Below are 27,926 nucleotides of genomic sequence, written 5' to 3'. Positions count from 1 at the left end.
TAAACCGGCCCCGGGTTGAAGGTATGTTTCTGTTCTGTTTCATTTTGTTTGTTATACTGTTTTGCATTTTATCTTCTGTGATAAAACAATGAATTGAAATTTTAAAAAAAAATTCTATCTCAAACAAAATCTCCTCTTTCAGGTCGCCGATGCCATCTTGGGGAATCAGATGTTCACCCATTACGACCGAGCCCACATCGCTCAACTCTGCGAGAAAGCCGGTCTCCTCCAAAGGGCGCTGGAACACTTCACTGACTTGTACGACATCAAGCGAGCCGTAGTTCACACCCATCTTCTCAACCCTGAGGTGTGTGTGTGTGTGTGAAAGTGCACTTATTTATTTTTATGTGTTAAGAACCTTCGATGGTTTTCATGTTTTTATGCTGTAAGCCACCCAGAATCACTTCAAAGCCAGGTGGGTGGCGGATAAAAATTTAATCAATTCAATTGCTATGCCGAAGACCATCTTATGAGTCTTGGCAGTCAGCAGCAGTCATATAACGCAACGATCAGAATGTACACGGTAAATCAAAATGAAGTTAACTTAAAACCACCTAGCGTTATCTTGACAGCGTCATCCTTCATTCCAAAGTCCCCTGGAATAATTCAGACTTAACCGGTTTCCAGAAGTCTAATAACAAGGGGAACTATTCTCACCTTTCAAGAGGAAGCCGTTTCAGAGAACTTTGGTCATCGCTGAGAGATCAAAGTTCAGCTACATTTGGGAAGGATATTCTATTTAGAGGTGGCAGTAGAGGTAGTCCTACGACCACAACTGAGCCCAAAATGTCCGTTGCTAAGCAAGACATTAAGTGAGTTTTGCCCCATTTTATGACCTGCCTTGACACAGTTGGGAAGTAAATCACTGTAGTTGATAAGTTAGTAACAGTTCACTTGTTAAGTGAATCTGGGTTCCCTTATTGACTTTGTTTGTCAGAAGGTCACAAAAGGTGATCACATGATCCTAGGGCCCTGCAGCTGCGATCAATACATGCCAGTTGCCAAGCATTCTGAATTTTGATCACATGACCATGGGGATGCTGCAGTGCTTGTAAGTGTGAAAAACCGTCATAGGTTATTTCTTTCAGTCCCGTGGTAATTTTGAACAGTCACTAAATGAATAAGCCGAGGCCAGCCCGTACACCAAATGCACAAGCTTACATATTTAATTTATTTCCACCACAATCAGTAGAAATTTTTATTGTTTACATCCAAGACACAGCAATAAAACGCAGCAAAGTAAAAATTATATGAAAGTATACAAACAATCCAACCAAGCTTCAAAGTACAAGCATTCAACCCATAAGTAATGGCATTATTTTGCACCCCAAAAGTACTCTGAAAAATGCTTGGTTTTAACAGCTTCTGAAGTACCAGTACCAAGAGCCCTGGTGGTACAGTGGTTGGACTGTCATTTTGCAGGCTAACTCTGCTCACTGTTAGGAGTTCGATCCTGATGGGACTCGAGATTGACTCAGCCTTCCATCCTTCTGAGGTTGGTAAAATGAAGACCCAGATTGTTGTGGTCAAGATGCTGACTCTGTAAACTGCTTAGAGAGGGCTGTAAAAACACTGTGAAGTGGTATATAAGTCTAGGTGCTATTGCTATTATGCCAGTCAATTCATTTAATCACACTTATTTTTTTAAACAATTTTTATTAGTTTATCATATAGCATATAAAGAAAATACAAAAGTAAATAGTAGGGAAAATAGGAAAGGGAAAATAGGGAAGGGAAAAGTGAGGGAAAGAAAAGGAGAAAAATAAAAATAAAAGGCATTGACTTCCGACTTCCTTCGGTGCAGTAGGATAAGGCATTAACCTCAAACCTCAACTTCTTACTTTTACATAATTGTATAAACTAGCTATTTCTTTAACAACAAACCTATTTCATCGGTAATACCCTAAATCAAAGTTTCATTTTTTTCCACCTCAAGCACAAAGTCCAGAAATGGTTTCCAAGTAAAAATAAAAGTATTTATATATTTTTTTCTTTGATCAAAACAGTCAATTTAGCCATATCTGCTAACCGCATCAATTTTTTCATCCATTCATCCATTGTGGGGATCGAGGTGACATTTGATCACACTTATATGGGCACCCATCTCACCAGAAGCGGCTCTGTGCAGCGAGTTTCCATTGCTGATTCTGGCTAAGTTAAAATCCCATCCCAGCTGTAAAGGTTCCTCACCCCATGTTGTGACCCAGGCCCCAGTAGGTAATAGGAAACTCAAGTCAGTGTAAAAATAAACAAACTTTATTCAAACAGCTGAGAAGTACTTCATTCTCAGCATAGCTCAACTAAATTAAACCAAATTCCTCCCAACACAAATGCCTCAGTCCTATCACTATCCTTGGTCCAATTAGGCAAACTGCCAAAGGCCTTTCTTGGCAAATGTTCAGAAGACACTGATACAAAATAAATGCAAGAAGATGAAGCTATCCACGTTGTTTTCCGGCAAAGCCCAAATGTCCTTGCTGGTCTTTTTTTTTGTTTTTGTTTACATTTATACCCCGCCCTTCTCCGAAGACTCAGGGCGGCTTACAATGTATAAGGCAATAGTCTCATTCTATTTGTATATTTTTTTTACAAAGTCAACTTATTGCCCCCCCAACAATCTGGGTCCTCATTTTACCTACCTTATAAAGGGTGGAAGGTTGAGTCAACCTTGGGCCGGGCTCAAACCTGCAGTAATTGCAGGCTCTGTGTTCTAATAACAGGCTTCTCTATTGCCTGAGCTATCCCGGCCCTTATGGGAGCGGCCTTATGGGAGCGGCCAATCATCTCTTGGCTCTACTCCTGAGTCATCCTCTTTGCTTGAGCTACTCTTGCCTTCTGGCAGCTCTTCTCATGTGTGCATTAGGAACAGGCTCCTCCTGTTCCTCTGCCTCACTACTGTCAGGCTCTGGAGTCCACACCTCATTCCCCTATGGCGCTGGCCCAACCTCAGCCTCCAACGCAGAGCCCTCATCTGGGCCTTCCTCAGCCTCATCGCTGTCCGACTCCGTTGCCAGCTCCGCAGGCTGCTGGCGGACCACAACACCCCAGGTCTTCATATTTCTGCCATAAAGAACCTTAAGAAAAAACGAGGTCCTTTCTAATGACTCCTTTCCCTTGCAGTGGCTGGTGAACTACTTTGGCTCCCTTTCTGTGGAAGATTCTTTGGAATGTTTGCGGGCGATGCTGTCGGCAAACATCCGCCAGAACTTGCAGATCTGCGTCCAGGTGGCTTCCAAGTACCACGAGCAGCTTTCAACTCAGTCGCTCATTGAGCTCTTTGAGTCATTCAAAAGTTTTGAAGGTAGGTGGGTTGGGCTCCCACGCTGCACTCTAAGTTCTGAATCCATACCTCTGACTGCCTTGGTTTCTTCTGGGTATCCCTTGGCCTGATGAGATGAATCATCTTGTATTGAAGTCATCAGGACAGGTACCGTATTTTTCGGAGTATAAGACGCACCTTAGTTTTTGGGGAGGAAAATAAGAAAAATGCTAATTGGCAGGTGGATTAGCCTCCCCGAATACTCCCAATCAGCTGTTCCCAGAGGTGAATTTTAGCAACAGGTTCCTTGGTTGTGAGCTCTGTGCCTTGCTTTTTTTCTGCCTCTGAGACTTCTGAAACTCTATTTCAGAAAAAAACTTTTTTCTGCCTCTGAAAGCCTCCAAAACAGAACTTCAGAAAAAAAGCCTCTGAAACTCTGGGGGCTTCTTCTCTGAAGCTCTATTTGGGTGCTTTTTTTCTGAAGTTTCATTTCTGATGCTTTTTTCAGCCTCTGAAGTCTCTGTTTGAGAAGCTGTGTGGGCTACATTCGGAGTACAAGGCACACCCAGATTTTCACCCTTTTTTGGGGGGGAAAGGCGCGTCTTATATGCTGAAAAATACGGTTGTCTTGTCCTCTTTGGTTGGTAGAGACAAGATGGTGGCCATCACTGCTCAGTTGAAGTTGTCCTGTTTTGTCCCAAAGGTGCTTTTTCAAAAGGCAACTGGACTTGGTTTTTCCTTGAAGACGTTTCGCTTCTCATCCAAGAAGCATCTCCAGTTCTGACTGAGTGGTGGAGGATGAAAGGATTTATATTCCTTGCAGTCATCTAGTCGTTAGCGCTCTTTCTGAGAGTTGTGGAGGCTGCTTGGAGGTTCTACACCCATTTGCACTATTCAGGTGACCCTGAGGGCACAGATAACCCTCCGAGTGACCTCCACAATCCTCGGAGAAAGTGCTAACGACTAGATGACTGCAAGGAATATAAATCCTTGTGACCGCATTTTATGACAGTTTTGCCAAAACCCGGCATTTATTTGCAAGTTTTCAGCAAGACCGCGCCCAGAATTCTTTTCATGATTACTCCTTTTGTTTTCCACTCCCTTCAAGGTCTCTTCTACTTCCTGGGCTCTATTGTTAACTTCAGTCAAGACCCGGACGTGCATTTCAAATACATCCAAGCTGCTTGTAAGACCGGCCAAATTAAAGAGGTGGAAAGAATTTGCAGGGAGAGCAACTGCTATGATCCAGAACGCGTGAAGAACTTTCTCAAGGTAACAGGATAAGAGTGACAGCTCCGCCCCTTTCATATTGGGACCTTACTTATAACTTGTTCTGACCTAGGCTTCCATTACTTTCATTTAAATTACTTTCATTTTCAATCCGCAAGGCTTGATAAACAGTCTTTCAGGGGAAAGTTATTAACACCCACCTATCTCACGGGGAAAGCTGCCGAAGAGCTAATTTCCAGATGCAGGGCAAAGCCAAACTTGGCACAGAGTCACAAACAGAATTTTAAAATCTTGAATCGGCCAGATGAACTAATTGCTTCCTGCAAAAGTTCACGTCCCGTTCGCTTTTCTTTTACGTCTTATGGGAGGGGCCAATCATCTCCAAGCCTTACTCCCAAGTCGACCCTGTTTCCTTAATTATTCCTATCTCCTGGCAGTTCTGTGCATGCCAATACTGGAAACAGACTCATGCTGTTCTTCTACCTTGCTGATGTCAGACTCCGGAGACTCCGGAGGCAGCAAAGAACTACCAGATGGCCTTGGTCCCCTCTTTCCTTCGACTCAGAGCCATTGTCCGAGCCTTCTCCAGACTCCAGGCCATGTTCCTCCCCAACCTCCTCACTGTCTGAATCTGCTGCCAGCTCTTCTGGCCACAACAATACTAAAGGCTGTATTGGTTCTCTACATGGTGAGACTAGTGCAGAGTTTTTCAAACTTGGTAACTTTAAGATGGGTGGACTTTGACTCCTAGAACTCTGGGAACTGAAGTTCACCCATCGTGCCAAGTTTGAAAAACGTTGGACTAGGAAGAGGAAGAGCCTAGAGTTATCTAGAGAACCCAGATCGAATCCACAGATGGGATAGGAATTTGATAGCATAAATAGAATAGAATAGAATAGAATAGAATTTTTATTGGCCAAGTGTGATTGGACACACAAGGAATTTGTCTTGGTGCATATGCTCTCAGTGTACATAAAAGAAAAGATACGTTCATCAAGGTACAACATTTACAACACAATTGATGATCAATATATCAATGTAAATCAATGTAAATGTAAATAAAGAGCAGATTGGACCAGTTTGCCTGGGGTGAAGAGATCCAGAACTCCATATCTGAACTCATAAAATAAAAGCTGCAAAATTTTTATTTTATTTTTATTTTTGCAAGTTTCCAGGATTCTGGACCTTACCCCTAATGCATGCCTTAAATCTTAACTGATCTAGGTGACTCTTGTTTCTTTGATCAAGACTTTGATCAACTCAAGTCCAGCTTTCAGATGGTCAGATCTGAAAATGTGGTTGCCAGCCTAAGCTTGGTTGCTTTCTTGCGGACATTTCATTACCCAACTAGGTAGCATCCTCAGTGCACTTAAATCGGTGACACCTCTACTATGGATAGATACGATGCCCTCCTTCCTGAATAAAAAGAGAAAGAAAAGGGTATTGATTCAGCTCCCTTCTTAATTCTCACCAGACAGGAAAGGAAGAAAATCTAGATCAGTAATTTGTGTATAAATCCCATAAAGAGCCACTTATGAGAATAGGTAGTCTTTATGCACACCTGTAAGAGAACCATTTTGCAACTTGGACAGAGATATGAAAGATGTCTGAAGGAAGATGTTTCTTCTATAGGGTCCTTGATGCTCTCTGAGCTTGGTGAATTTCTTGCTGACACTTCATTACCCAACTAACATCATCAGTCCTAGAAGGGAGTGAGGTTTGCTCTCATTTTATAAACTAGTGGCTGGCTTGTCAGTATTGGTGGGACTCCACTCCCTTCTAGCTCTGAAGATGTTACCTAGTTGGATAATGAAATATCTGCAAAAAAAACCAACCAACATCAGAAAGTACCAAGGACCCCACAGCCTGCCCTACAAATATTCTCTTTTCTTGATTGTTTCTTCCGTCTGCTCTACTTTTCGCTGAATTCCGCAGAGGGACAGCAGGCAATCCCCAGATGATGGAGGGCTGCTAGAGATAGCCTTCTGCTCAAGGGACACCAGCATCTCGGATTAATTCAGAAGATCGCTTGTGTTATTTTACAGGTGTTAATTTAAAGGGCCACGAGATTCCTGCAATACAGAGCTGTAAAACTATTGCTCTGGCATATGCGGGCATCAGACATAAGGTTGCAATTGCCACTCATTCAGATTGTCTGGGGAGAGAAAACAGAGAGAAGGGTTGGCGTAGGTAGGTAGGGTTTCAAGTTCACTCAGCCGCCTTCTTGGAGAGCAACGTAGAAATCGTTCTTTGTGTCCATTGTTTTCTGATCAGTCTGTTGTCTTTTGTGCTGTTCCGGGTGTCTATGGATTATTCAGGACATGTACCAGGTAATTTTCCATTAGAGGCCTCGCTGAGCAGCTCACACCTTTGGTCTCCACTCCTGTGTAGTGTTATGGCTGGAGAATTCTGGGAGGCGCAGTCCTAATGCAGCTGTAGGGCACCAGATGGAAGAAAGGGTGCATAGGTTGACTTCCTGGGATTGGGTCTTGGAAACAGTGCAGGGGTGTGGCTTAATTGGTAGCTTAATTGACATTATTCAATACAGGTAGTCCTCAACTTACGACCACAGTTGAGCCCAGAGTTTCTGTTGCTAAGTGAGAAAGTTACGTGAATGTTGTCCCATTTTACGACCTTCCTTGACACACGGTTGTTACGTGAATCGGTGCAGTTGTTAGGTTAGTAACACGGCTGTTAAGTGAATCTGGCTTCCCCACTGACTTTGCTAGTCGGAAGGTCGCAAAAGGGGGGATCACGTTGACCCTGGGAGGTTGCAACCGTCATAAAAACGAGTAAGTTTCCAAGCGTCTCAATTTTGATGCTGTGATCATCTGGAAGCTGCAACGGTCGTAAATGTGAACAATGGTCAAAAGTTGCTTTTCTCAGTGCCGTTATAACTTTGAGCGGTCACTAAATGAACTGTGGTAAGTCAAGGACTACCTGTAGCCTCCAGTCTATTCCCGCAGAGAGGAGAGTCCCCTCACTTTTTATGAACTTAAAAAACGTTTTATGAACAGGGTTGCCGATGGAGTTTCCTAAAAAAGAAAAGATTTTGCGCTGAAATAAACTCAGATTCTACACAGAAATACTCAGAGAACCACTACAAAAAGACAACACATCACTTTTAAACCAAATTAATTTTACTAATTTAATAGATACAATATGATACGATGTATAGAAAAATGTATTAATTTTTTTTTTAAAAAAAACAACTACTTAGAAACCCAGACAGGGAATTGAAAAAGTCAGAGCTGGATTTAAAAACCCAGCACTAACAACCTTAGGGTAGAGTTATAAATTCTCCCTTAATGGACCATTGGGAAAAGATCAGCTAAGGACATTTTGTCACAATCCCTCTTTTGCCTAGAGCAGGGGTATCCAGGGTTTTGTTTTGTTTTTAATTTGCATTTATATCCCGCCCTTCTCCGAAGACTCAGGGCGGCTTACACTGTGTTAAGCAATAGTCTTCATCCATTTGTATATTATATACAAAGTCAACATTGCCCCCAACAATCTGGGTCCTCATTTTACCTACCTTATAAAGGATGGAAGGCTGAGTCAACCTTGGGCCTGGTGGGGCTTGAACCTGCAGTAATTGCAGGCAGCTGCCGTTAATAACAGACTGTCTTACCAGTCTGAGCCACAGAGGCCCTGTGGTTTGGTAGCTAACTCTTAAGATTTGTGGACTTCAACTCTCAGAATTCTGGTTGAGGAATTCTGTGAGTTGAATTCCACAAGTCTTGCCAGGGTTGGACACCTCTGGCCAAGATAATGCTACACTGATTACGATTCAGTGATTTAAAAAAGTTTCAGATCCCTGCTTCAAACATTGGGCTTACAAGCAAGAGTCTCATTTAATTAAGTGCAAATCTTCTTTTCAAATGAAGGGAATCTTGAGTATCAATCCCCAGCTTTTACCTGTATTTTTACCTGTATTAGCAAGCAGAATTAGAAAAAACATTTATATTTTTCCGGTTGACATGGGACAAAAGACGCCTAAATCTTATTCCTTGCAATCCCAGAGTTCATCCTGCGCGCTCAGTAATTGCTGCAGCTGATAAATACCGATGTTTAGAGTAGGCTTGTAATCCTTTGTCGTCTTGTGCTTTTGGTAAAACTCTTTCTGGAACCTGAGCTGGCTGGAAAGCCTGGATAGTTTTAATATGAACGATCCATGTAAGTATTTGAAAAAGACTGCAACTTTGAAATGTGTCCTTTTAAGGAGAGATTTGAATAAGAGTTCAGTTGTTCCTGGCTAGTTGACCTACCTTGGGCTTATCCATGCAAAGATTTATCACTTATTGTCTGGTTGCCATTTTATATTTGATATATTAGGTGTTTTTAAAAGATTAAAGTGATTTATATTTCAGTTTATTGTTGGCTTTTTGCTATAGAGCTGGGCAGCTCTAGACAGCCATTAAACCAACCAATCATCCAATTCCTGCTTTCTGATTGCAGGAAGCCAAGTTGACAGACCAGCTCCCGCTGATCATTGTTTGCGACCGCTTTGATTTTGTCCACGACCTTGTCCTGTATCTGTATAGGAACAACCTTCAGAAATATATTGAAATCTATGTGCAAAAGGTAAGACCATCTGTTAAGGCGCAGGGGCCTCTGGAGTGGGCAGCTACATGAATGAACTGACTTGAAATTGACTTGACTTGAATGATGGCCTCAGGTGAACCCGAGCCGACTGCCGGTGGTCATTGGCGGCCTGTTGGACGTGGACTGCTCTGAAGACGTCATCAAGAACTTGATCCTGGTGGTGCGAGGTCAGTTCTCCACTGATGAACTTGTCGCTGAAGTGGAAAAAAGGAACAGGTAATTTCCTGCGAATTCATCGTATGTTTCAATTCCAGGGCTAATATTGGAATAGCCAATATTTTATTTTATTTTTGTTTTGTTTTGTTTCTATGATTGTCAGTCTGCCAGTAAGGCAGTAACTAAGTGTTAGTACCACTTTATAATGCCTTGGTAAGGCCACACTTGGAATATTGCATCCAGTTTTGGTCGCCACGATGTAAAAAAGATGTTGAGACTCTAGAAAGAGTGCAGAGAAGAGCAACAAAGATGATTAGGGGACTGGAGGCTAAAACATATGAAGAACGGTTGCAGGAACTGGGTATGTCTAGTTTAATAAAAAGAAGGACTAGGGGAGACATGATAGCTGTGTTCCAATATCTCAGGGGTTGCCACAAAGAAGAGGGAGTCGGGCTGTTCTCCAAAGCACCTGAGGGTAGAACAAGAAGCAATGGGTGGAAACTAATCAAAGAAAGAAGCAACTTAGAACTAAGGAGAAATTTCCTGACAGTTAGAACAATTAATAAGTGGAACGACTTGCCTGCAGAAGTTGTGAATGCTCCAACACTGGAAATTTTTAAGAAAATGTTGGATAACCATCTGACTGAGATGGTGTAGGGTTTCCTGCCTGGGCAGGGGGTTGGACTAGAAGGCCTCCAAGGTCCCTTCCAACTCTGTTGTTATGTTATGTTATATGTTATGTTAAGGAACAGGATACTGGCGGGAACTCTCATTGTCCCTTGATAAAATGGGGGAGAGCCACAATTTTAAAAATGGATGCAGGGACTGGGAACTTGCTTTGTAGTTTGGCCCCTCTGACATTACTCAGGGTGATTTTTTTCCTATTTAATGCTACTTACATTCTGCGGATTAAAGAAAAAAATCATAGGGCAGGCAACACTACTGGCATCTAAAAAAACTATACCCAGACTGATCAACCAATTCAATCATCTTCATTTGCAGCAAAACACCCCAAATAGACCAATTATTTCGACTGCTTGCCGAAATAATAGTAGCCTTGTGCTGCAGGCTCCTCTCTGATGCTGCCTATTTCACTGTTGAATGACTGGGTGGCTTACAAGAGCATAAAAACATAATCTAAAGGAGCTTTCTTAGTCCATTAACGACCTCTGGGGAGGGACAACCAGAGGTGGGATTTGACCGGTTCGGGCGAAACGGATGTAAATTAACATCCGGTTCAGTGAAGTGGTAGTTCCAACGACCGGCTGGATCCTCCCCTCCCAGGAGTCCCCATGCGGCTCGTTTTTGCTCCCGGGGGTGTGTGTGCAGGAGGCTGAGTGCTGCCTGTCACACATCCTGCCCATGCCCACCATGGCCACGTCATTAGGGCAGAGAACCGGTTGTTAATTTATTTGAAGCCCACCGCTGGGGACAACCCCTTGAAGCTCCATCTCCATTGACAGAGCCAGGTTTTCCAACCCTCCTGGAAAGCTAAAAGGTTGGGGCAGATCTAACCCCGAGGGGAACAATGATCCAGAGGGCAGGAACCGTGGCAGAGAAGACTGTCTGTCTGGACGCTGCCAGCTGAAGTTCCTCGGATTTGAGGCATACCCCTTCTGCTGGAATTAATGGGGTGCGCCAATCCCATCGGGGTGAGACGGTTCCTCAGGGTAATCTCAGAGTTGCTTACTGAGTTGAAAGCTGTTGAGCCGCAGAACAGCCTGCCTCCTGAAGATTTGGCAGCTGCTCCATGACTGGAGGCTGTCAAGAAAAGGTGAGACATTTGTCCAAGGTGATCTGAGGATTCCTGCAATTTGCAGAAGGTTGGATTCCACAATCTCCAAGGTCCTTTTCAACTCTAGGAATGTTTAATGAGAGCAATCTGGGTCTTCGCTGTGATCCTTATGGTGAAATGCTGTTGCTATAAATACTGTTGCGTTGGCGCAGTGGTTAGAGTGCAGTACTGCAGGCTACTTCTGCTGACTACTGGTTGCCTGCAGTTTGGCAGATCGAATCTCACTAGGCTTAAGGTTGACTCAGTCTTCCATCCTTCCGAGGTTGGTTAAAATGAGGACCCAGATTGTTGGGGGCAAGAGGCTGACTCTGTAAACCGCTTAGAGAGGGCTGTAAAGCACTGTGAAGCAGTATGTAAGTCTAAGTGCTATTGCTATAACCATCAGGTAACAGGAGATTACTTCTTGAAGATTAGCAACTGAATAGAGAAACAAAGCCAGATTATGAATACATAAAAATATGAAGTGTAGCTTCCGATTGTCGTTCAAATCTGCCTGCCAGCTTCTTCTGTACTTTGAGCATGGGTGGCTGGGGAATTCTGGGAGTTGAAGTCCGCAAGTCTTAAAATTGCTAAAGTTGGGGACCCCAGTCGTAGAAGACGACAACAACTGTGACCCCAGTTTGGGAGCTGTCTAAAACCCAGACGCCTGTTCTCTCTTTAGGTTGAAACTCCTCCTCCCGTGGCTAGAGGCCAGAATTCACGAGGGTTGTGAAGAACCAGCTACACACAATGCTCTGGCTAAAATTTACATCGATAGCAACAATAACCCGGAAAGGTTTTTGCGAGAGAACCCTTATTACGACAGCCGTGTGGTGGGGAAGTACTGTGAGAAGAGAGACCCTCATCTGGCTTGCGTGGCTTACGAGCGAGGACAGTGTGACCAGGAGCTGATCAACGTGAGTCTCTTGGAAAAGCGGGGGCCAAAATGGATGGGAAGTAGATTCCCAATTCATTCTTCTGAGGCTGTGGAATTTGTTTGGTATAGGGCAGGGATGGGGAAGCAGGGCCCTTTCATGACCTATGGACTTCAACTCCCAGAATTCCTGAGCCAGCATGGCTGGTTCAGAAATTCTGGGAGTTGAAGTCCACTATTCATAAAAAGGCCATGGTTTACAACTGGCTTAGGAATTCTGGGAGTTGAAGTCCACAAGTCATGAAAGGGCCGTGGTTTATAGCTGGCTCAGGAATTCTGGGAGTTGAAGTCCACTAGTCATGAAAGGGCCATGGTTCCCCACCCCTGATGCATGGAGTCTCGACTTATGGCCACAATTGAGACCGGAGCGACAAATGTTCTCTTCAGTTGGCCTCATGCACTGATAACGGCCTCGGTGATTATACAGACACTTTTGTAAAGACTTTTTTTATTTTACGTTCTTTGTAGCCCTTTAAGTTTGCTCGTTCATGGGAGGTGAAGCCATTGCCATCCTTGGTTTGTACATTTGGGGGAACTAAATCTAGGCTCTGACTTTCCTCAGAGCTCTGTAGGAAAAGGCTGTTCCAAAACTAAAAATCTAGCAGGTTTATTTTCCTCCTTTGTTTTTCAGGTTTCAGAAACCAAGTCGTGAAACTTTGGTGGTTTTTTGTTTTTTTTGTTTTTATGTTCTCTGATCTTGGTGGGGTTTTCTTGCAGATGTTTCATTACTAGGTAACATCATCAGCGTTAGATGATGATCATGATGCTACCTAGTTTGGCAGTGAAATATAATATCCGTAAGCCAATATCCTAACAGCCATAAGCCATAATATCCTAACAGCCAAGCTCAGAGAGCATCAAGGGCCTGATAATTCCAAACCACAACTATAAATATTTTCTTCCATTGGTACTGCGAAACTTTCTTCCTTCCCCCCCCACCAAAGGAGGACCTCATCCTCATTGTGTCAACCCCTTTGTCCTCCAGGTCTGCAACGAGAATTCACTCTTCAAGAGCCTGTCCCGTTACCTGGTGCGCCGTAAGGATCCAGAACTGTGGGCCAGCGTGCTGTTAGAAAGCAACCCTTACCGGCGGCCTCTCATTGACCAGGTACCCTCTCTGGCGCCCCTGGGTTTGCTCCCCCGTGGGATGAGTTTGAAAGAAGCAATCCTCGGTTGACCGTTGCAACCTCTTTGGTTGGCAGGTTGTGCAGACAGCTCTGTCCGAGACTCAGGATCCCGAAGAGGTCTCTGTTACCGTCAAGGCTTTCATGACCGCTGACCTCCCGAATGAACTTATTGAACTGCTGGAGAAAATCGTCCTGGATAATTCCGTGTTCAGCGAACACAGGTTGGTACTTTGCGTGTCTGTCAATCTTTCTGTCTGTCCGTGAGTTTTGTCTACCCACCCACCTACCTACCTACCCGCCCATCTTTCTGTATATGCCAGCGTAGAGGCAATCCTCAACTTAACGACCACAATTGAGCACAAAGTTTCTGTTGCTAAGCGGCTCAGTTGAGTTTTGTCCCATTTTATCACCTTTCTTGCCACGGTTGTTAAGTGAATCGCTGTGGTTGTTAAGGGAATCCCCATTGACTTTGCGGGGGTCGCAAAAGGCGATCACATGACCCCGGGATACTGCAGCCGTCATAAATGCGAACCAGTTGCCAAGCATCTGAATTTTGATGACGTGACCATGGGGATGCTACAGGGATCGTAAAGTGTGAAAAACGATCAACAACTCACTTTTTTCAGCGCTGTTGTAAATTCAGGCAGCCACTAAGTAAACTGTTGTAACTCGAGGACTACCTGTATCTGGACTCTTTCTGTCTACCCATCTTTCTATCTATCAATATTGCATCTACCCACCTGCCTACCTATTTAATAAATTGATAGCTGCCTAACACAATCACACACGGGTGACTCCAGGTGGCTTACAACATGAAACACCACAACATAAAAAACCCATAAGCCCCACACCGCTCATCCCCACAGTAGCAGCAATACAATCAAATCAACCACTTGGTTGACTCTCTCCCCATTTGGGGTCCCCAGAGACCCGCTGATAAAACTGCCTCATTGGGGCCTTTTGGAAAAGCCATAAGGTGGGATCCAACTGTCCCACGGGGAGAATGATGTTCCGTAGAGAAGGGGCCACCACTGAGAAGAATCTTTTTCATGGGCCCACAAGATTTTTTTATTTTATTTATTTATTTAGTCAATCATATATAAGATAACTTACCTGTATAAACACAATTTGGATACATGAAAAGAGTAAGTAAAAAGGACAGGGACGGTAGGCATGCAGGTGCACCTATGCACGCCCCTTACAGACCTCTTCGAAATGGGCTGAGGTCTACAGTAGACAATTTAAGCTTAAAGTTTTGGGGATTTGGGGAAGAAACCACAAAGTCAGGTAGTGCATTCCAGGCATTGACCACTCGGTTGCTGAAGTCGTATTTTCTGCAATCGAGTTTGGAGCGGTTTTACCTTGAGTTTGTATCTATTATTTGCTCATGTATTGTTGTGGTTGAAGCTGAAGTAGTCTTTCACAGGTAGGACATTGTGGTAGATAATTTTACGTACTATGCTTAAGTCAGACTGAAGTCGGCGTAGTTCTTTTATTATTATTATTATTATTTATTTGATTTTTATACCGCCCTTCTCCCGAAGGACTCAGGGCGGTGTACAGGCAAAAGTAAAAACAGACAATACAATATACAGTTTAAAATGCAAGTTAAAAAACTTATTATAATTGGCCTAAAACTTTAAAATGTATAAAAAACTAAAACCCCATTTAAAAATTAGTAGTAGAAAATTTAAAATCAATAAAATTTAAGCCAGCCCCGCGCGAATGAAAAGATATGTCTTCAGTTCGCGGCGAAAGGTCCGAAGGTCAGGTATTTGGCGTAAACCCAGGGGAAGTTCGTTCCAGAGTGTGGGAGCCCCCACAGAGAAGGATCTTCCCCTGGGGGCCGCCAGCCGACATTGCTTGGCGGACGGCACCCTGAGAAGTCCCTCTCTGTGAGAGCGTACGGGACGGTGGGAGGCATGCGGTAACAGCAGGCGGTCCCGTAAGTACCCAGGCCCTAAGCCATGGAGCGCTTTAAAGGTCGTAACCAAAACCTTAAAGTGCACTCGAAAGGCCACAGGCAGCCAGTGCAGTCTGCAGTCTGTTCTAAATTGTCTAAAGCCCAAATTTGAAGTCTGGTGGCATGTACATCCCTAATTGATTGGACCCATCACATACCCTGTCTTCCCTTTTTGATGGGTCATTTGATCTTTTCCCCTTCCCCATAACACAGGCAGTCCTCGACTTAACAACCGCAATTGAGGCCAACATTTCTGTTGTTAAGTGAGACATTCGTTAAGCGTGCTTTGCCCCATTTTACGACCTTCCTTGCAATAGTTGTTAAGTGAACAGTTGATAAAGTTAGTAACCTGGTTGTTAAGCGAATCCATCTTCCCCCCGTTGACTTTGCTTGTCAGAAGGTCGCAAAAGGGGATCACCTGACCCTGGGACGCTGCGACCGTCGTAAATATTGAGCCAGTTGCCAAGCGTCTGAATTTTGATGACATGTTCCTGGGGAGGCTACTAAGGCCGTAACTGGGATAAATGGTAACAAGTCACTTTTTTCACTGCCGTTGTAACTTTGAACAGTCACTAAATGAAAGGTTGTAAGTTGAGGACCACCTGTATATGGAGTAATGACTTTCTTCTTTTCGCTATTCAGAATCTTAAAGTAGACAAATCAGAGATAAGGCCTGTGGTCTCTAAATTAGTGTTTCCAAACTTTGATCATTTTAAGACATGTGGATTTCAGCTCCCAGAATTCCCCAGCCAGCAACGCTGGCTGGGGAATTCTGGGAGTTGAAGTCCATGTGTGTCTTAAATTTGTCTGTTGAAGTCCAGTAAGTCTCCAACTTATGATGATGATCCATTTGCATGTTGTTGTTGTTTTTAGGAATCTCCAGAACCTTCTCATTCTGACAGCCATCAAGGCCGATCGCACCCGGGTCATGGAATACATCAATCGCCTGGATAACTATGATGCCCCTGACATTGCCAACATCGCCATCAGCAACGAGCTTTTTGAAGAAGCCTTTGCCATCTTTCGGAAATTTGATGTTAACACTTCTGCCGTCCAGGTAACTTTGGCCCTTCCAGAGCCGAATTTGATGTGCCGACGATGGGTGAAAGTGGCTTTTATCTTTGGCCTTGACTTCCCTTCTCCTGATGTGCCTCTAAAACCCATCCGGTCTTTACTAAAGTTAGTGTTGTGACCCAGGCCCAAGTAGAAAACTCAGTCAGTTTAAAAACAAACAAACTTTATTAGAACAGCTGAGAATTAACTCATTCTCAGCGTACTCCAAACTAAATCGAAGCAAATTCCTCCCAACACAATTCTTCAGTCTTATCACCAACCTTGGTCTTAATTAAGCATACTGCCAAAGGCCTTTCTTGGCAAAAGTTCAGAAGACGCCAATAAAGCAAGTGCAACAAGACAAAGCTATCAACGTTGTTTTCCGGCAAAGCCCAAACGCTGTTGCTGGTCTTTTATGCCTTATGGGAGGGGCCAATCATCTCTTGACCCTACTCCTGAGTCATCCTTTTTGCTTGAGTGCTCTTGCCTTCTGGCAGCTCTTCTCATGCGTGCATTAGGAACAGGCTCCTCCTGTTCCTCTTCCTCACTATTATCAGTCTCTGGAGGCTCTGGAGTCCACACCTCACTCCCCGATGGCCCTGGCCCCACCTCAGCCTCCAACGCAGAGCCCTCATCCGGGCCTTCCCCAGCCTCCAGGACTGGCCCATGTTCTTCCTCAGTCTCATTCCTGTCTGACTCTGTTGCCAGCTCTGCAGGCTATTGGCGGACCACAACAGTTAGCATTTATAATACCCTCTTTTTTATGGGGCCCTTGGTGCTTGGTAGTTTTCTTGCAGACATTTCATCACCAAACTAGGTATCATCATCACTCTGCTCTGCTCTGCTCTGCTCAGTCTATGGAGATTTTCAGTCATCCAGGTCATGGTTGTCCCAAAGGTGCTTTTTCAAAAAGATTTTGTTTTTTTCCTTGAAGACGTTTTGCTTTTAATCCAAGTAGCTTCTTCAGTTCTGATTGAACGTGGAGGATGGAAGGACCCACAAAGTCCACATTCTGGACAGAAAGGACTGCTGGTTTGAAAGAGGGAGTCAAAAGAGGCCATCTGTCTTAAGACTGAACAGCCCCCTCTGAACAGAGGGGGAGGGATACGACACCACCCATCTCCTGTTTACAACACGGTCCTTTCGGCAGTTCCAAGAAGGCTCCACACCCATTTGCACCACTCAGATGACCCTGAGGACACAGATAAACCTCCATCCTCAATGACTCTCTAAAAGAATGCAAATGACCAGCTGTCTGCAAGGAGTAACAACCCTTCCATCCTCCACCATTCAGTCAAAACTGAAGAAGCTTCTTGGATAGGAAGCAAGACATCTTCAAGGGAAAAAACAAAGTCCAGTTGCCTTTTGATAAAGCAGCTTCGGTACCCTACTCAGTAGAGTGCTGTACTCAGAGGACCCAAAAAGTTCTGAGATGGGTCTGGAATTGGTTTGCACTCTTTCTTCACCCACGTATGTTAAGTGGACTCAGTTAAGGTGTCTATAACTTCCATCTGTCTGGCTAATGATGTAATTCAGTAATCCTCAATGTTTCCTTTACCACGGATCCCCTTTAAACACATACCTTTTGTGGCCACGGCCACAGACCCCCAAAACTCAAGATGACATTTTTTTTCAAGCCTTCGCAGACACCCCTGTGATGACATCACAGCCCCCTTGATGGAACCACAAACCACAGGTTGACACTCCCTGATATTTTTAAAAATTTCTTAACATCAGGTCTTCTCCTGCTCTTTTGGATTTTTTTTTTTTTTATAATGGAGCCAACCTTCGCGAGACTCTGGTAGAAAGTGATGGCACTTTCTCTTTTCCTAGGTTTTGATCGAGCACATCGGGAACCTGGACCGGGCCTATGAGTTTGCTGAACGTTGCAATGAGCCGGCGGTGTGGAGCCAGCTTGCCAAAGCCCAACTCCAGAAAGGGATGGTGAAGGAAGCCATCGACTCCTACATCAAAGCAGACGATCCGTCGTCCTACATGGAAGTCGTCCAGGCGGCCAACGCAAGCGGTAAGGATTGGGCCCTGCTTTTCTGCCTCACTCCTGCTCCCCGTTAAAAAGCCTTCGTGAGAACACAGAATGTGTCGGTGGTGGGTCTAGGTCAGGGGTGTCAAACTCGAGGCCCACGGGTCGGATCCAGCTCGCAGGGTGGTTAGATCTACCCTGGAAACAATGGTGCCTCTGCCAGGGAAAACTCAGAAGGGTCGCACACTCCTTTCCCCCTGGCAGAGCGCTGCAGGAGGCCGTCACAGCCAAAAACGGAGCCTGGGAAGGGTGCCCCCGACACGAGTGATGTCGAGCTGGCCATGCCCACCCGACCCCCGAGGTCAAACACAACCCTGATGCGGCCCTCAATGAAACCGAATTTGACACCCTTGCTCTAGGTGGAAACAGGTGTTTTCCACGGAGAGCAAAAGGTTTTTCCAATCTGTTGCCTCCAAAATCTGGAATCTCGGTCAGCGGATTGGAGAGGCTGAGCTAGAAGCTGAATCTGTACGTTCATGCAGAGTCTCACTGGAAGAGAAGCCAGGTAGTCCTTGACTTATGACCACAATCGAGCCCAAAATTTATATTGCTAAGCGAAGTGAGTTTTGCCTCACTTTGTGGCTTTTCTTGCCACCGCTGTTAAGCAAAGTATTGCAGTTGTTAAGTTAATAACCCGGTTTGTCAAGTGACTCTGTCTTCCCCATTGACTTTGCTTGTCAGAAGGTCACAAAAGGGGATCATGTGACCCCGGGACACTGCAACACCCCCCCCCCCAAAAAAAAGTCGGTTGCCATAGAACTCAGTGTTGATCACATGACCAAGGGGATGCTGCAATGGTCATAAATGTGAAAAATTGACATAAAGTCACATTTTTTCAGTGCCGTTGTAACTTTGGACGGGTCACTAAATGAACTGTTGTAAGTTGACCACTACCTGTATTTGTAGCTCAGGGTTGAACTTGTGTGGTCCTTGGTACTCTGAGTTTTTTTTTTGCAGGCCTTTCATTATCAGACAGACAAACATTAAACCACAGCCTAATTCAAGAACATTCCCACCAGCACTGACATGGCAAGTCACTAATATATATAGAAATGTAGAAAACTCATAACAGAAAAAGATCTCGGGAGCCACCAAGTCTGCCCTTTGAGTTTTTTTGTTTTGGTCTTCTTTTTAATTTGTGTCTTTATTATTTTTGAAATATTTTAATGTTTTTATTTTTTAAGTTTTGTCGGATGACGTGTTTTATCACAAGCATGCTATACTCACTAAATGACTGACCGGCGACCTCCCCTGGAAGGTGGTTCCAAGCTTCCTCTTTTGAACTTCCCCTCCCTGTCAGTTTGAGGTTATTGTTGTGTCTCGTCCGATCTCACCACTGCTTCCGAACACGGAGGAATGTCCTAGTATGCCTCCCGGCCCCAGCCCTGGCTCCATGCCCAGACAGGCTGAAGAGGAGGAAATACCTCCAGCCCCCAGCTCTGGCTCCATGCCCAGGCAAACGGAGCAACTAGACCCCTCCCCCTCCTCCACAGCATGTGAGCCTGAGGGAGGTCAATTACCAACAGCTGCAGACTGGAGTGACCCTCGCTTCAGGAGAATTGATAGGCGGCGGCAACAGAAGGAAGGGAGGGGCAGGCCTGGATAAGTGTTGAGTCATGGAGCCACACCCCATGGCCTATATAAAGGATCTGCTTTCTGGCATTCTCTGAGTCAGGCAAAGTCTAAACATCTTGCTGAAGTCACTTTCTGGTCTCCTGCCTGCCCTGAGGACTTTGCTAGGACTTTGGCAGAGCTGCAGAGGCACGCCTGATTTGGATTTCCCTGACCCGGCCGTCAGCGGAGGAGTGGGACACGACAATTATGTCCCCATGTTCTTGGTTTTTCGCTTAATATTCAAAATCCTGCTTTCTAGAACCTTCTTCATGCCCTTAATAAGGTTAATCCAAGAAGACTTTTACCAACACTGTCAGGGCAAACCGCTAATATATAAAAGAGTAAATCCCACCCTTCTAGCATTGATGAAGTTACCTAGTTAGGTAATGAAATGTCTACAAGAAAAGAAGCTCAGAGAGCACCAAGGATCTCGCATATCTCTTGGGGTCCCACTGACTCCTCTTTCCACCCGATTCTTCCACCTTTCTCGATTTTCCTCGTGCTGCTTACAAAAGTGACAAAAACCTCTGAAACGAGAGACCGCTTCTCACGTGAACATTGTCCCTCTTCCCGTCTCTTTCCCCAAGCGAATGCCACGCGAGTTGTCTCATCTTCCCCATTCAACACGGTTCTCTCTTCGGATCCCTTTCTCTGCGCACGTCTGTACGCAGGCTAGAGGTTTGTCACCTCTCCAACGGGAAAAGAGCCCGTGTACTTGCGAAGTACATTTATTCCGCAACAGATGTGTGAACAGACATGCCCAGTATAAAGAGTGAATGACAAAGAAGTGGATTGTTTGGCTGACCTGATTTTTTTTTCCCCTCTCCCCTCTCCCTTCCAGTTTTGGGAAGCTTGTGTTCCACTGTGCAAGAATGAGCAACTGTTTAGCTCTAATAAAATTCCACACACAGCCCGAGCTTAAAGTAGACTTTAATCGGCACACTGATGGCTCAGTCTTTTTGATTTCACCAGGGGCTGCACATGCTGGGATGCCTCTCTCTTTCCTTCCCGGCCCCCCCACTTCCCATTCCTGATTTTAAAGGGACATTTGTCACCGGGTTTGAGCACTGCCCCAGCGAGGCTGGCATTGCCATGACAGTTAAAAATCTCCCCTCCTGTCTCCTTTATGAAGAATAGGAACTGAAAACGGCCCGCAAATGGATTCTGCAATGTGACTGGCAGCTGCCTCCCTCCCCCCCGCCCTTTTTTTTGTCCCCACTTAGGCAACTGGGAAGAGCTGGTGAAGTACTTGCAGATGGCCCGCCGAAAGGCCCGGGAATCCTACGTGGAGACGGAGCTCATCTTTGCACTGGCCAAAACAAACCGCCTGGCTGAACTGGAAGAATTCATCAATGGGCCCAACAACGCCCATATTCAGCAAGTGAGTGCTTTTCTCCTCGGTTTTTTTTAATCTGCAGGTCGAAGGTTTTCCCCTTAATCCTCAGATTAGACTTCTCCCTTCCAGCTCTGCAAGGTTGGGAAGGTCGGTAGTTTTTCTCCCCCCCCCCCTTTTAAAATTTTTTTATTATTTATTAAATGTTTAGGGGACATGGTGGCTCAGTGGCTAAGACCTTGAGCTTGTCGATCAAAAGGTCGGCAGTTCAGCGGTTCGATCCCCGGTGCTGCTGTGTAACGGGGTGAGCTCCCATGACTTGTCCCAGCTTCTGCCAACCTAGCAGTTCGAGAGCACGTAAAAATGCAGGTAGAAACAATAGGGACCACCTTTGGTGGGAAGGGAACAGCGTTTCATGCGCCTTTGGCATTGAGTCATGCCGACCACATGACCACGGAGACGTCTTTGGACAGCGCTGGCTCTTCAGCTTTGAAACGGAGATGAGCACCGCCCCCTAGAGTCAGGAACGACTAGCACAGATGTGCGAGGGGAACCTTTACCTAAATGTTTATGCCGTCTGCCTCCCCTACAAGGCGACTGAGCGACGTTTGTAAGAATTGCCTCCCAAACGTAACATTTCATTTATTTTTTATTTCTCCCCCCCCTCTCTTCCTCTTATCTGCTGGTTGTTAATGGGATGGAGACTCTCAGGTAGGATTTGGGAGCCTCAGAGAGGTGAAGGAGGAAGAGAGAACCGGTGTTGGGAAGAAGCTAGTTCAAATCTCCACCCTGCCCTGGTGCCCTTGAGCTAGTCAGGGCTTCTTCTCCCACCTCACAAGGTGGTTATAAGGAAAATGAAGGAGGGAAGGATTTGGGCTTTAGCTGCTGCTCTGATCTCTTTGTGGAACAAATGAGGACAACTAAATCCTTAGACTTGATGCATTTGGTTGCAGCCTTAACATACTCAACAACGGGGGTGATTTGGGCAATGAGTTTGAGGTCCCCAAGGTTAGGATTTTGAGGAGGATCTGTAGTGGGAACCCAGCCAACTGATGGTCTAAGCACAGAAGAAATGCTGGAGGGGTATGAGTGAGTTTTGATAGCCAGCGGGGGATGCTTGGAGTGAGGCCAAACTGCGCAAGAGGAGAAACATTGGGAATGTGAACAAATTCTGAAGTTTGTAGATACAGGAAGTCCTCAGCTTACAGCCCTTTGTTTAGTGAAGGTCCGAAGTTACAACGGCACTGAAAAAAGTGGCTTAGCTGTGTTTGTCACACAACCACGTGAGCATCCGGGTGATCATGTGATCAAAATTCAGACACTTGACAATTGTAAAATGGGGCAAAACTCACTTAACAACTCCCTTGCTTAGCAACAGAAATTTTGGGCTCAGTTTTGGTTGTAAGTCAAGGACTGCCAGTATAACATTTTTCCCTTAGTGAATGTCTTAGTGAAAGTGAATGTCTTAAAGCTATGTTTCTCAACTCTAGCAACTTTTAAGACCTATGTACTTCAGTGGCTGGCTGGGGAATTCTGGGAGTTGAAGTCCATGTGTCTTAAAGTTGCTAAGGTTGAGAAACAGTGACTTAAAGACTCTATGGTTGAAGAGAGCTTCAAACCATTGGAATGTCCTATGTAGGCTGACTGATTAGAGATCTCCATCATCAGAGAAGATATATATATTTATACCCAGCTTCAAGGTGGCACACTTAACAGTTTTTCCCAGGATTACCCATCCTGTAAACTAAACAGTGGTCCAACCTCATCCACTTTTGCAGCTGAGGGTGGACAAGAACCACTTCTAGTCTGTACCTTCAGAATCAGAGGCGGGTTTCACATATCGTTACCACCGGTTCGCCGCGCACGCGTGTGTACCTTCCATGCCTGCACTTTGCTTGCACACGTGCCTTCCACGCATACACCCGCCCTCAAAAATGTGGCTAAATACGATGGCATAGTGCCGGGGCGGGTGGCAGTCTCCGCTATCGGTTTGCACGAACCGGCTGAATACCACTTCCGTTCAGGATTTAAGAGTGGTTTTTCACAGCGTGTTCACACCTTGATGGTCAGTGTGGCCTAGCTAGACGGGGACGCCAGCCATTCATTTTACTAATTAAACAGCAGACCCAACAATGTCTTTTTCCTTCCATAGGTTGGTGACCGTTGCTATGAGGAGAAGATGTACGACGCGGCCAAACTTCTGTACAACAACGTCTCCAATTTTGGCCGCTTGGCCTCCACGTTGGTTCATTTGGGTGAATACCAGGCAGCGGTTGATGGGGCCCGGAAGGCGAACAGCACAAGAACGTGGAAGGAGGTGAGTTTCAGGATCTCTAACTTTCAGGTTTCACCCCAGAAGATGGTGAGGGGCTCAGTAAGGAGGAAAATGTCTGATCAGAGCTGATACATCTGGATTTCATTCATTCATTTCATTCATTCATTCATTCATTCATTTTCCCTCCTTTATCATTTTTACAAATAACTCGAGGCAGCAAACATATCTAAATCACTTTCCTCCTTCTGTTTTCCCCACAACAACTACCCGATGAGATAGGGTTGGACTGAGTCATTGGGCCAAAGTCACCCAGCCGGCTTTCATGGCCAAGATGGGACTACAACTCTCAACAACAAAGACGATAAGGGATCAGGGGCTCAATCGTATGACGAATGGTTGTGGGAACTGGGTATATTTAGCCTATCAAAGAGAAGGTTTAGGGAGGGACATAATAGCTGTTCTTTTGGTATTTAAGAGGCTGTGACAGAGAAGAGGGGATCGACTTATTCTCTAAAGCAGTGGCCCCCAGTGTCAGCGTTCCGAGTATTGCACCCATTGAAAGCAGAACTCTTAGGCAGGTAGATTCCTCAAAGAACAATTTAGTGGATACATCACACTGGCACAACTGGTTAAAACCAAAAGTTCCCGTGGTTTTCACCTAATTAAAAAGCGAAAGTTCCTCCTCTCCCCCCAGGTCATCGGTCACATTGTCCAACAGTGGTGCTGGCAGGTTGCCTGGTTACTCCACTCCTCCTCTTCTCAGCCACCTGTTGAAATGACCTTGGTTCCCACAAAAATCTTTTTATTTTGACAGCAAAGCTGAGCTATCTAATTTTTCCCCCTCCCTTTCTCCCCCTCTGCCATGAAGCCTCAAAGATGGCCTCAGCCAGGTTCGCTTCAGGGTTCACACCCGGACGTTTGGGCCCCAGGGATCAGTTCTGTGGAGAGAGGTTTTTCCACAGACCGGAGGGGACGTGGTTTCACATGCTGCCTGCATCCCGTGGATGGGGCTTCGCTTGTTTGCACAGACTAGTTTCTGACCTGTGCCAGTCCACGGACTGGGTTGGGGGTGTTTGGGACCCCTGTTCTAAAGCCCCTGAGAGCAGGAGAAGTAACGGGTGAAGTTTGTTAAAAAACAAAAAACAAACCTAGAAATAAGGGGAAAAAATTCTGATAGTGAAAACAATCAGTGGAATAGTTTGTCTCTCTGAGGGTGCTCCATCACAATGAGGCTAGACCAGGGGTGAAATGCTCCCAGTTCAGACCGGATCAACCGATCCAGTAGCGATGGCCGCGGGTGCAACCGGAAGCAAAAATCCCTCCCCCCGCTGCCCATGCCCAACCAATCGTCCGCTTGCTGCTTCTTTCCGGCTCGCTCGCTTTTCCCACCCAAATGGTAGGAATAGGATGTAAAAAATGCTTTTAAAACATAAAAAAAAGGCTCTGATGATCACAGCTGAGCTGCGTGATCGTCAGAGCCTTTTTTTTTAACTTTTAAAAGCATTTTTTTAACAACCTATTCAGACCAATAGGTAGTAAAACAATGCATTTAAAAGGTTAAAAAAAAAGGCTCTGACGATCGCAGCTGTGGCACGTGATGTCGGAACCTTTTTTTTTTTTACTTTTTTAAAGCATTTTTTTTACTACCTAATCGCCCAAATAGGTAGTAAAAAAATGCTTTTAAAAAAGTTTTTAAAAAAGGCCCCGACGATCGCGCGCCGCAGTTGATCACCCCTCCCCCCCCCCGCGCTCACTGGTCTGCTTATCTTCCTTTCCATGCCTCCTCCTGGCATGCACAGCGTGCGTTTGGTGCGCAAGGGCGCATGCACAGCCACCGAACCGGTAGTAAACCGGTTCAGATTTCACCACTGGGCTAGACTAAACAACCATTTGACCAGGATGGTAGAAGGTCTCCTAATTGAGCAAGGGGTTGGGTTAGAACAGGGGTCTCCAACCTCGGTCCCTTTTAAGACTTGTGGACTTCAACTCCCAGAGTCCCTTTAAGACTTGTGGACTCTGGGAGTTGTAGTCCACAAGTCTTAAAAGGGACCGAGGTTGGAGACCCCTGGGCTAGAAGACCTTTTGAGTCCTTTCCAGACCTATGATTCTGTGTTCTCTCCCCTCCCCCACCATTCCCCATTTGAGCTGCAGTCCTCGGATTTCCAGCTAGCATACCACAGAATTTGGGAGACAGTGTGCCTCGTTTTTCCCCCCCCTTCTCCTTAACAGAACTCCATCCCTCTTCCCTTAACAGGTTTGCTTTGCCTGCGTCGATGGGAAGGAATTCCGCTTGGCCCAGATGTGCGGTTTGCATATCGTCGTGCACGCCGATGAACTGGAAGAACTCATTAATTACTACCAGGTAATGGGCCGCCTGTCGATTGCTGATGTCCTCCTTATTTTTACCTTTCCAAGGAAAGAGCTAAAATCCCGGCTGTTGGACAGCGATTGATATCTCCCCACCCTTTATTTCTTTTTTGTCTTTTCCCCTCTGAAAGGACCGCGGCTACTTTGAGGAGTTGATAACCATGTTGGAAGCGGCTTTGGGGCTGGAACGGGCCCATATGGGGATGTTCACCGAACTGGCCATCCTCTATTCCAAATTCAAGCCACAGAAGATGAGGGAGCATTTGGAGCTCTTCTGGTCACGGGTCAACATTCCTAAGGTATCTCTTTTTTTTTCCTTTTCTTTCCTGATCAGCATCTGGTTTGGAGGATAGAACTTAGAGCCACCTGCCTCCCTTTAAAGGGTCGCACGAAGGAAGTCGCTAACGTAGACACTTGGTATGGACAGAGAATAAGGATGGTCTTGAGGATGGTTAACAGAGTTAGGAAGGGAAGGTCCTGGGGCAGACTTTGTGAGGGACCTTCACCGTCACCTATTACAGAGGATGAAAAAGAATGATTTACGGACAGGACGCACAAGGACAACCTATAACAGGGGTCAGCAACCTTAAACACTCGAAGAGCCATTTGGACCCGTTTCCCACAGAAAAGAAAACACCGGGAGCCACAAAACCCTTTTGACATCTAAAATGAAGATAACACTGCATATGTCGCTTTTTGTCTTTATGCTATGTATAAAAATACCATAATGCGTTGCATTTATGAAATCAATGAACTGCTACAGAGAAAACAAATATTTCTGCATGCAACAAAAACATTTTGAATTTTGAAAAAAAAAGATGGGTTGAAAAGCTCAATAAATCACGTGCCGGCGGGTGTCACACATTGGCGGTTGTGACGCATATTTTGAGTGACAGGGAGCCGCAGCAGAGGGATGAAAGAGCCTCATGCGGCTCCAGAGCCATAGGTTGCTGAGCCCTGGCCTGTAGGAACTTAGTCTGTTCATTCTGACAAAAATTAAAAGGCAAGGTACAAATATTCGGGTACATTAAAAAGTACTATGGGGTTTAAGAATGTTAAAAAGATAATTCATGTCTAGTCTAATGAAAAGAAGGACTAGGGGAGACATGATAGCAATGTTAACAGTACTTGAAGGGCTGCCACAAAGAAGAAGAGGTCAAACTATCCTCCAAAGCACTTGAGGGTAGAACAAGAAGCAATGAGTGGAAACTAATCAAGGAGAGAAGCAACTTAGAACTAAGGAGAAATTTCCTGACAGTTAGAACAATCAATAAGTGGAACAACTTGCCTCCAGAAGTTGTGAATGCTCCAACACTGGAAGCTTTTAAAAAGAGGTTAAATAACCATTTGTCTGAAGTGGTGTAGATTTCCTGCTTGAGCAGGGGGTTGGACTAGATGACCTCCAAGGTCCCTTCCAACTCTGTTATTCTGTAGTCTGTAAGGTGGTCAAGACCATTTTTCCATAAGCACCGACGCGAGGACCTGAAATCCTGAGTACAAACTGCAGCTACGTAGATGTCATGTAAAGATAACCACAACCAAAAAATTGATTCTCCAATCTGGGCAACAATGGAAATAGTCTCCCTATGGAAGTTTGGGCTATTCCATCTCTGGAGGTTTTTCAGAATAGACTGGATAGCCATCTCTCGGATCAGGTGGCATAATTTGTTTTTCTATACATCATAAAAGATTGGACTAGGTGTTTTTCTAGTCCTGTCTGACTCCACAATTCTGTGATCCTGTGATTTAGTGGAAGAGCATCCATTTTTCCCTGTGGAAGGTCCTGTTGTGACCCAGGCCCCAGTAGGTAGTAGGAAACTCAGTCCGTGGGGGGAAAAAAAACTTTATTCAAACAGCTGAGAATTACTTCATTCCAAGCGTAATTCAACTAAATTAAAGCAAATAACTCCCAACGCAATTCCTCAGTCCTACCACAAACCTTGGTCCAATTAGGCAAACTGCCAAAGGCCTTTCTTGGCAAACGTTCAGAAGACCCCAATACAAAAATAAATGCAAGACGTAGACAAAGAAGATGATGAAGCTACCAATGTTGTTTTCCGGCAAAGCCCAAATGCCGTTGCTGGTCTTTTAAGCCTAATGGGAGAGGCCAATCATCTCTTGGCCCTACTCCCGAGTCGTCCTCTTTGCTTGAGCTGCTCTTGCCTTCTGGCAGCTCTTCTCATGCGTGCATTAGG

General features: G+C 45.2%; 1 protein-coding gene across 1 annotated transcript in view; it reads left to right on the top strand.

The window, feature by feature from the left end:
• CLTC (clathrin heavy chain) overlaps nucleotides 1-27,926 on the top strand; it is a 110,050-nt gene that overhangs the window by 65,772 nt on the left and 16,352 nt on the right. The window contains exons 12-25 of the mRNA XM_058164119.1: nucleotides 143-307; nucleotides 3,121-3,301; nucleotides 4,368-4,531; nucleotides 8,948-9,073; nucleotides 9,168-9,310; nucleotides 11,707-11,941; nucleotides 12,944-13,066; nucleotides 13,161-13,306; nucleotides 15,922-16,105; nucleotides 17,935-18,127; nucleotides 20,980-21,137; nucleotides 23,242-23,406; nucleotides 25,619-25,726; nucleotides 25,863-26,030. Coding sequence (XP_058020102.1) covers nucleotides 143-307; nucleotides 3,121-3,301; nucleotides 4,368-4,531; nucleotides 8,948-9,073; nucleotides 9,168-9,310; nucleotides 11,707-11,941; nucleotides 12,944-13,066; nucleotides 13,161-13,306; nucleotides 15,922-16,105; nucleotides 17,935-18,127; nucleotides 20,980-21,137; nucleotides 23,242-23,406; nucleotides 25,619-25,726; nucleotides 25,863-26,030 — 2,259 coding nt within the window. The remainder of the gene's footprint in view (nucleotides 1-142; nucleotides 308-3,120; nucleotides 3,302-4,367; nucleotides 4,532-8,947; nucleotides 9,074-9,167; nucleotides 9,311-11,706; nucleotides 11,942-12,943; nucleotides 13,067-13,160; nucleotides 13,307-15,921; nucleotides 16,106-17,934; nucleotides 18,128-20,979; nucleotides 21,138-23,241; nucleotides 23,407-25,618; nucleotides 25,727-25,862; nucleotides 26,031-27,926) is intronic.

Source organism: Ahaetulla prasina, chromosome 1, assembly GCF_028640845.1.
Source record: "Ahaetulla prasina isolate Xishuangbanna chromosome 1, ASM2864084v1, whole genome shotgun sequence".
NCBI classification, from domain to species: domain Eukaryota; kingdom Metazoa; phylum Chordata; class Lepidosauria; order Squamata; family Colubridae; genus Ahaetulla; species Ahaetulla prasina.
This window is presented reverse-complemented; position numbering and strand designations above follow the sequence as displayed.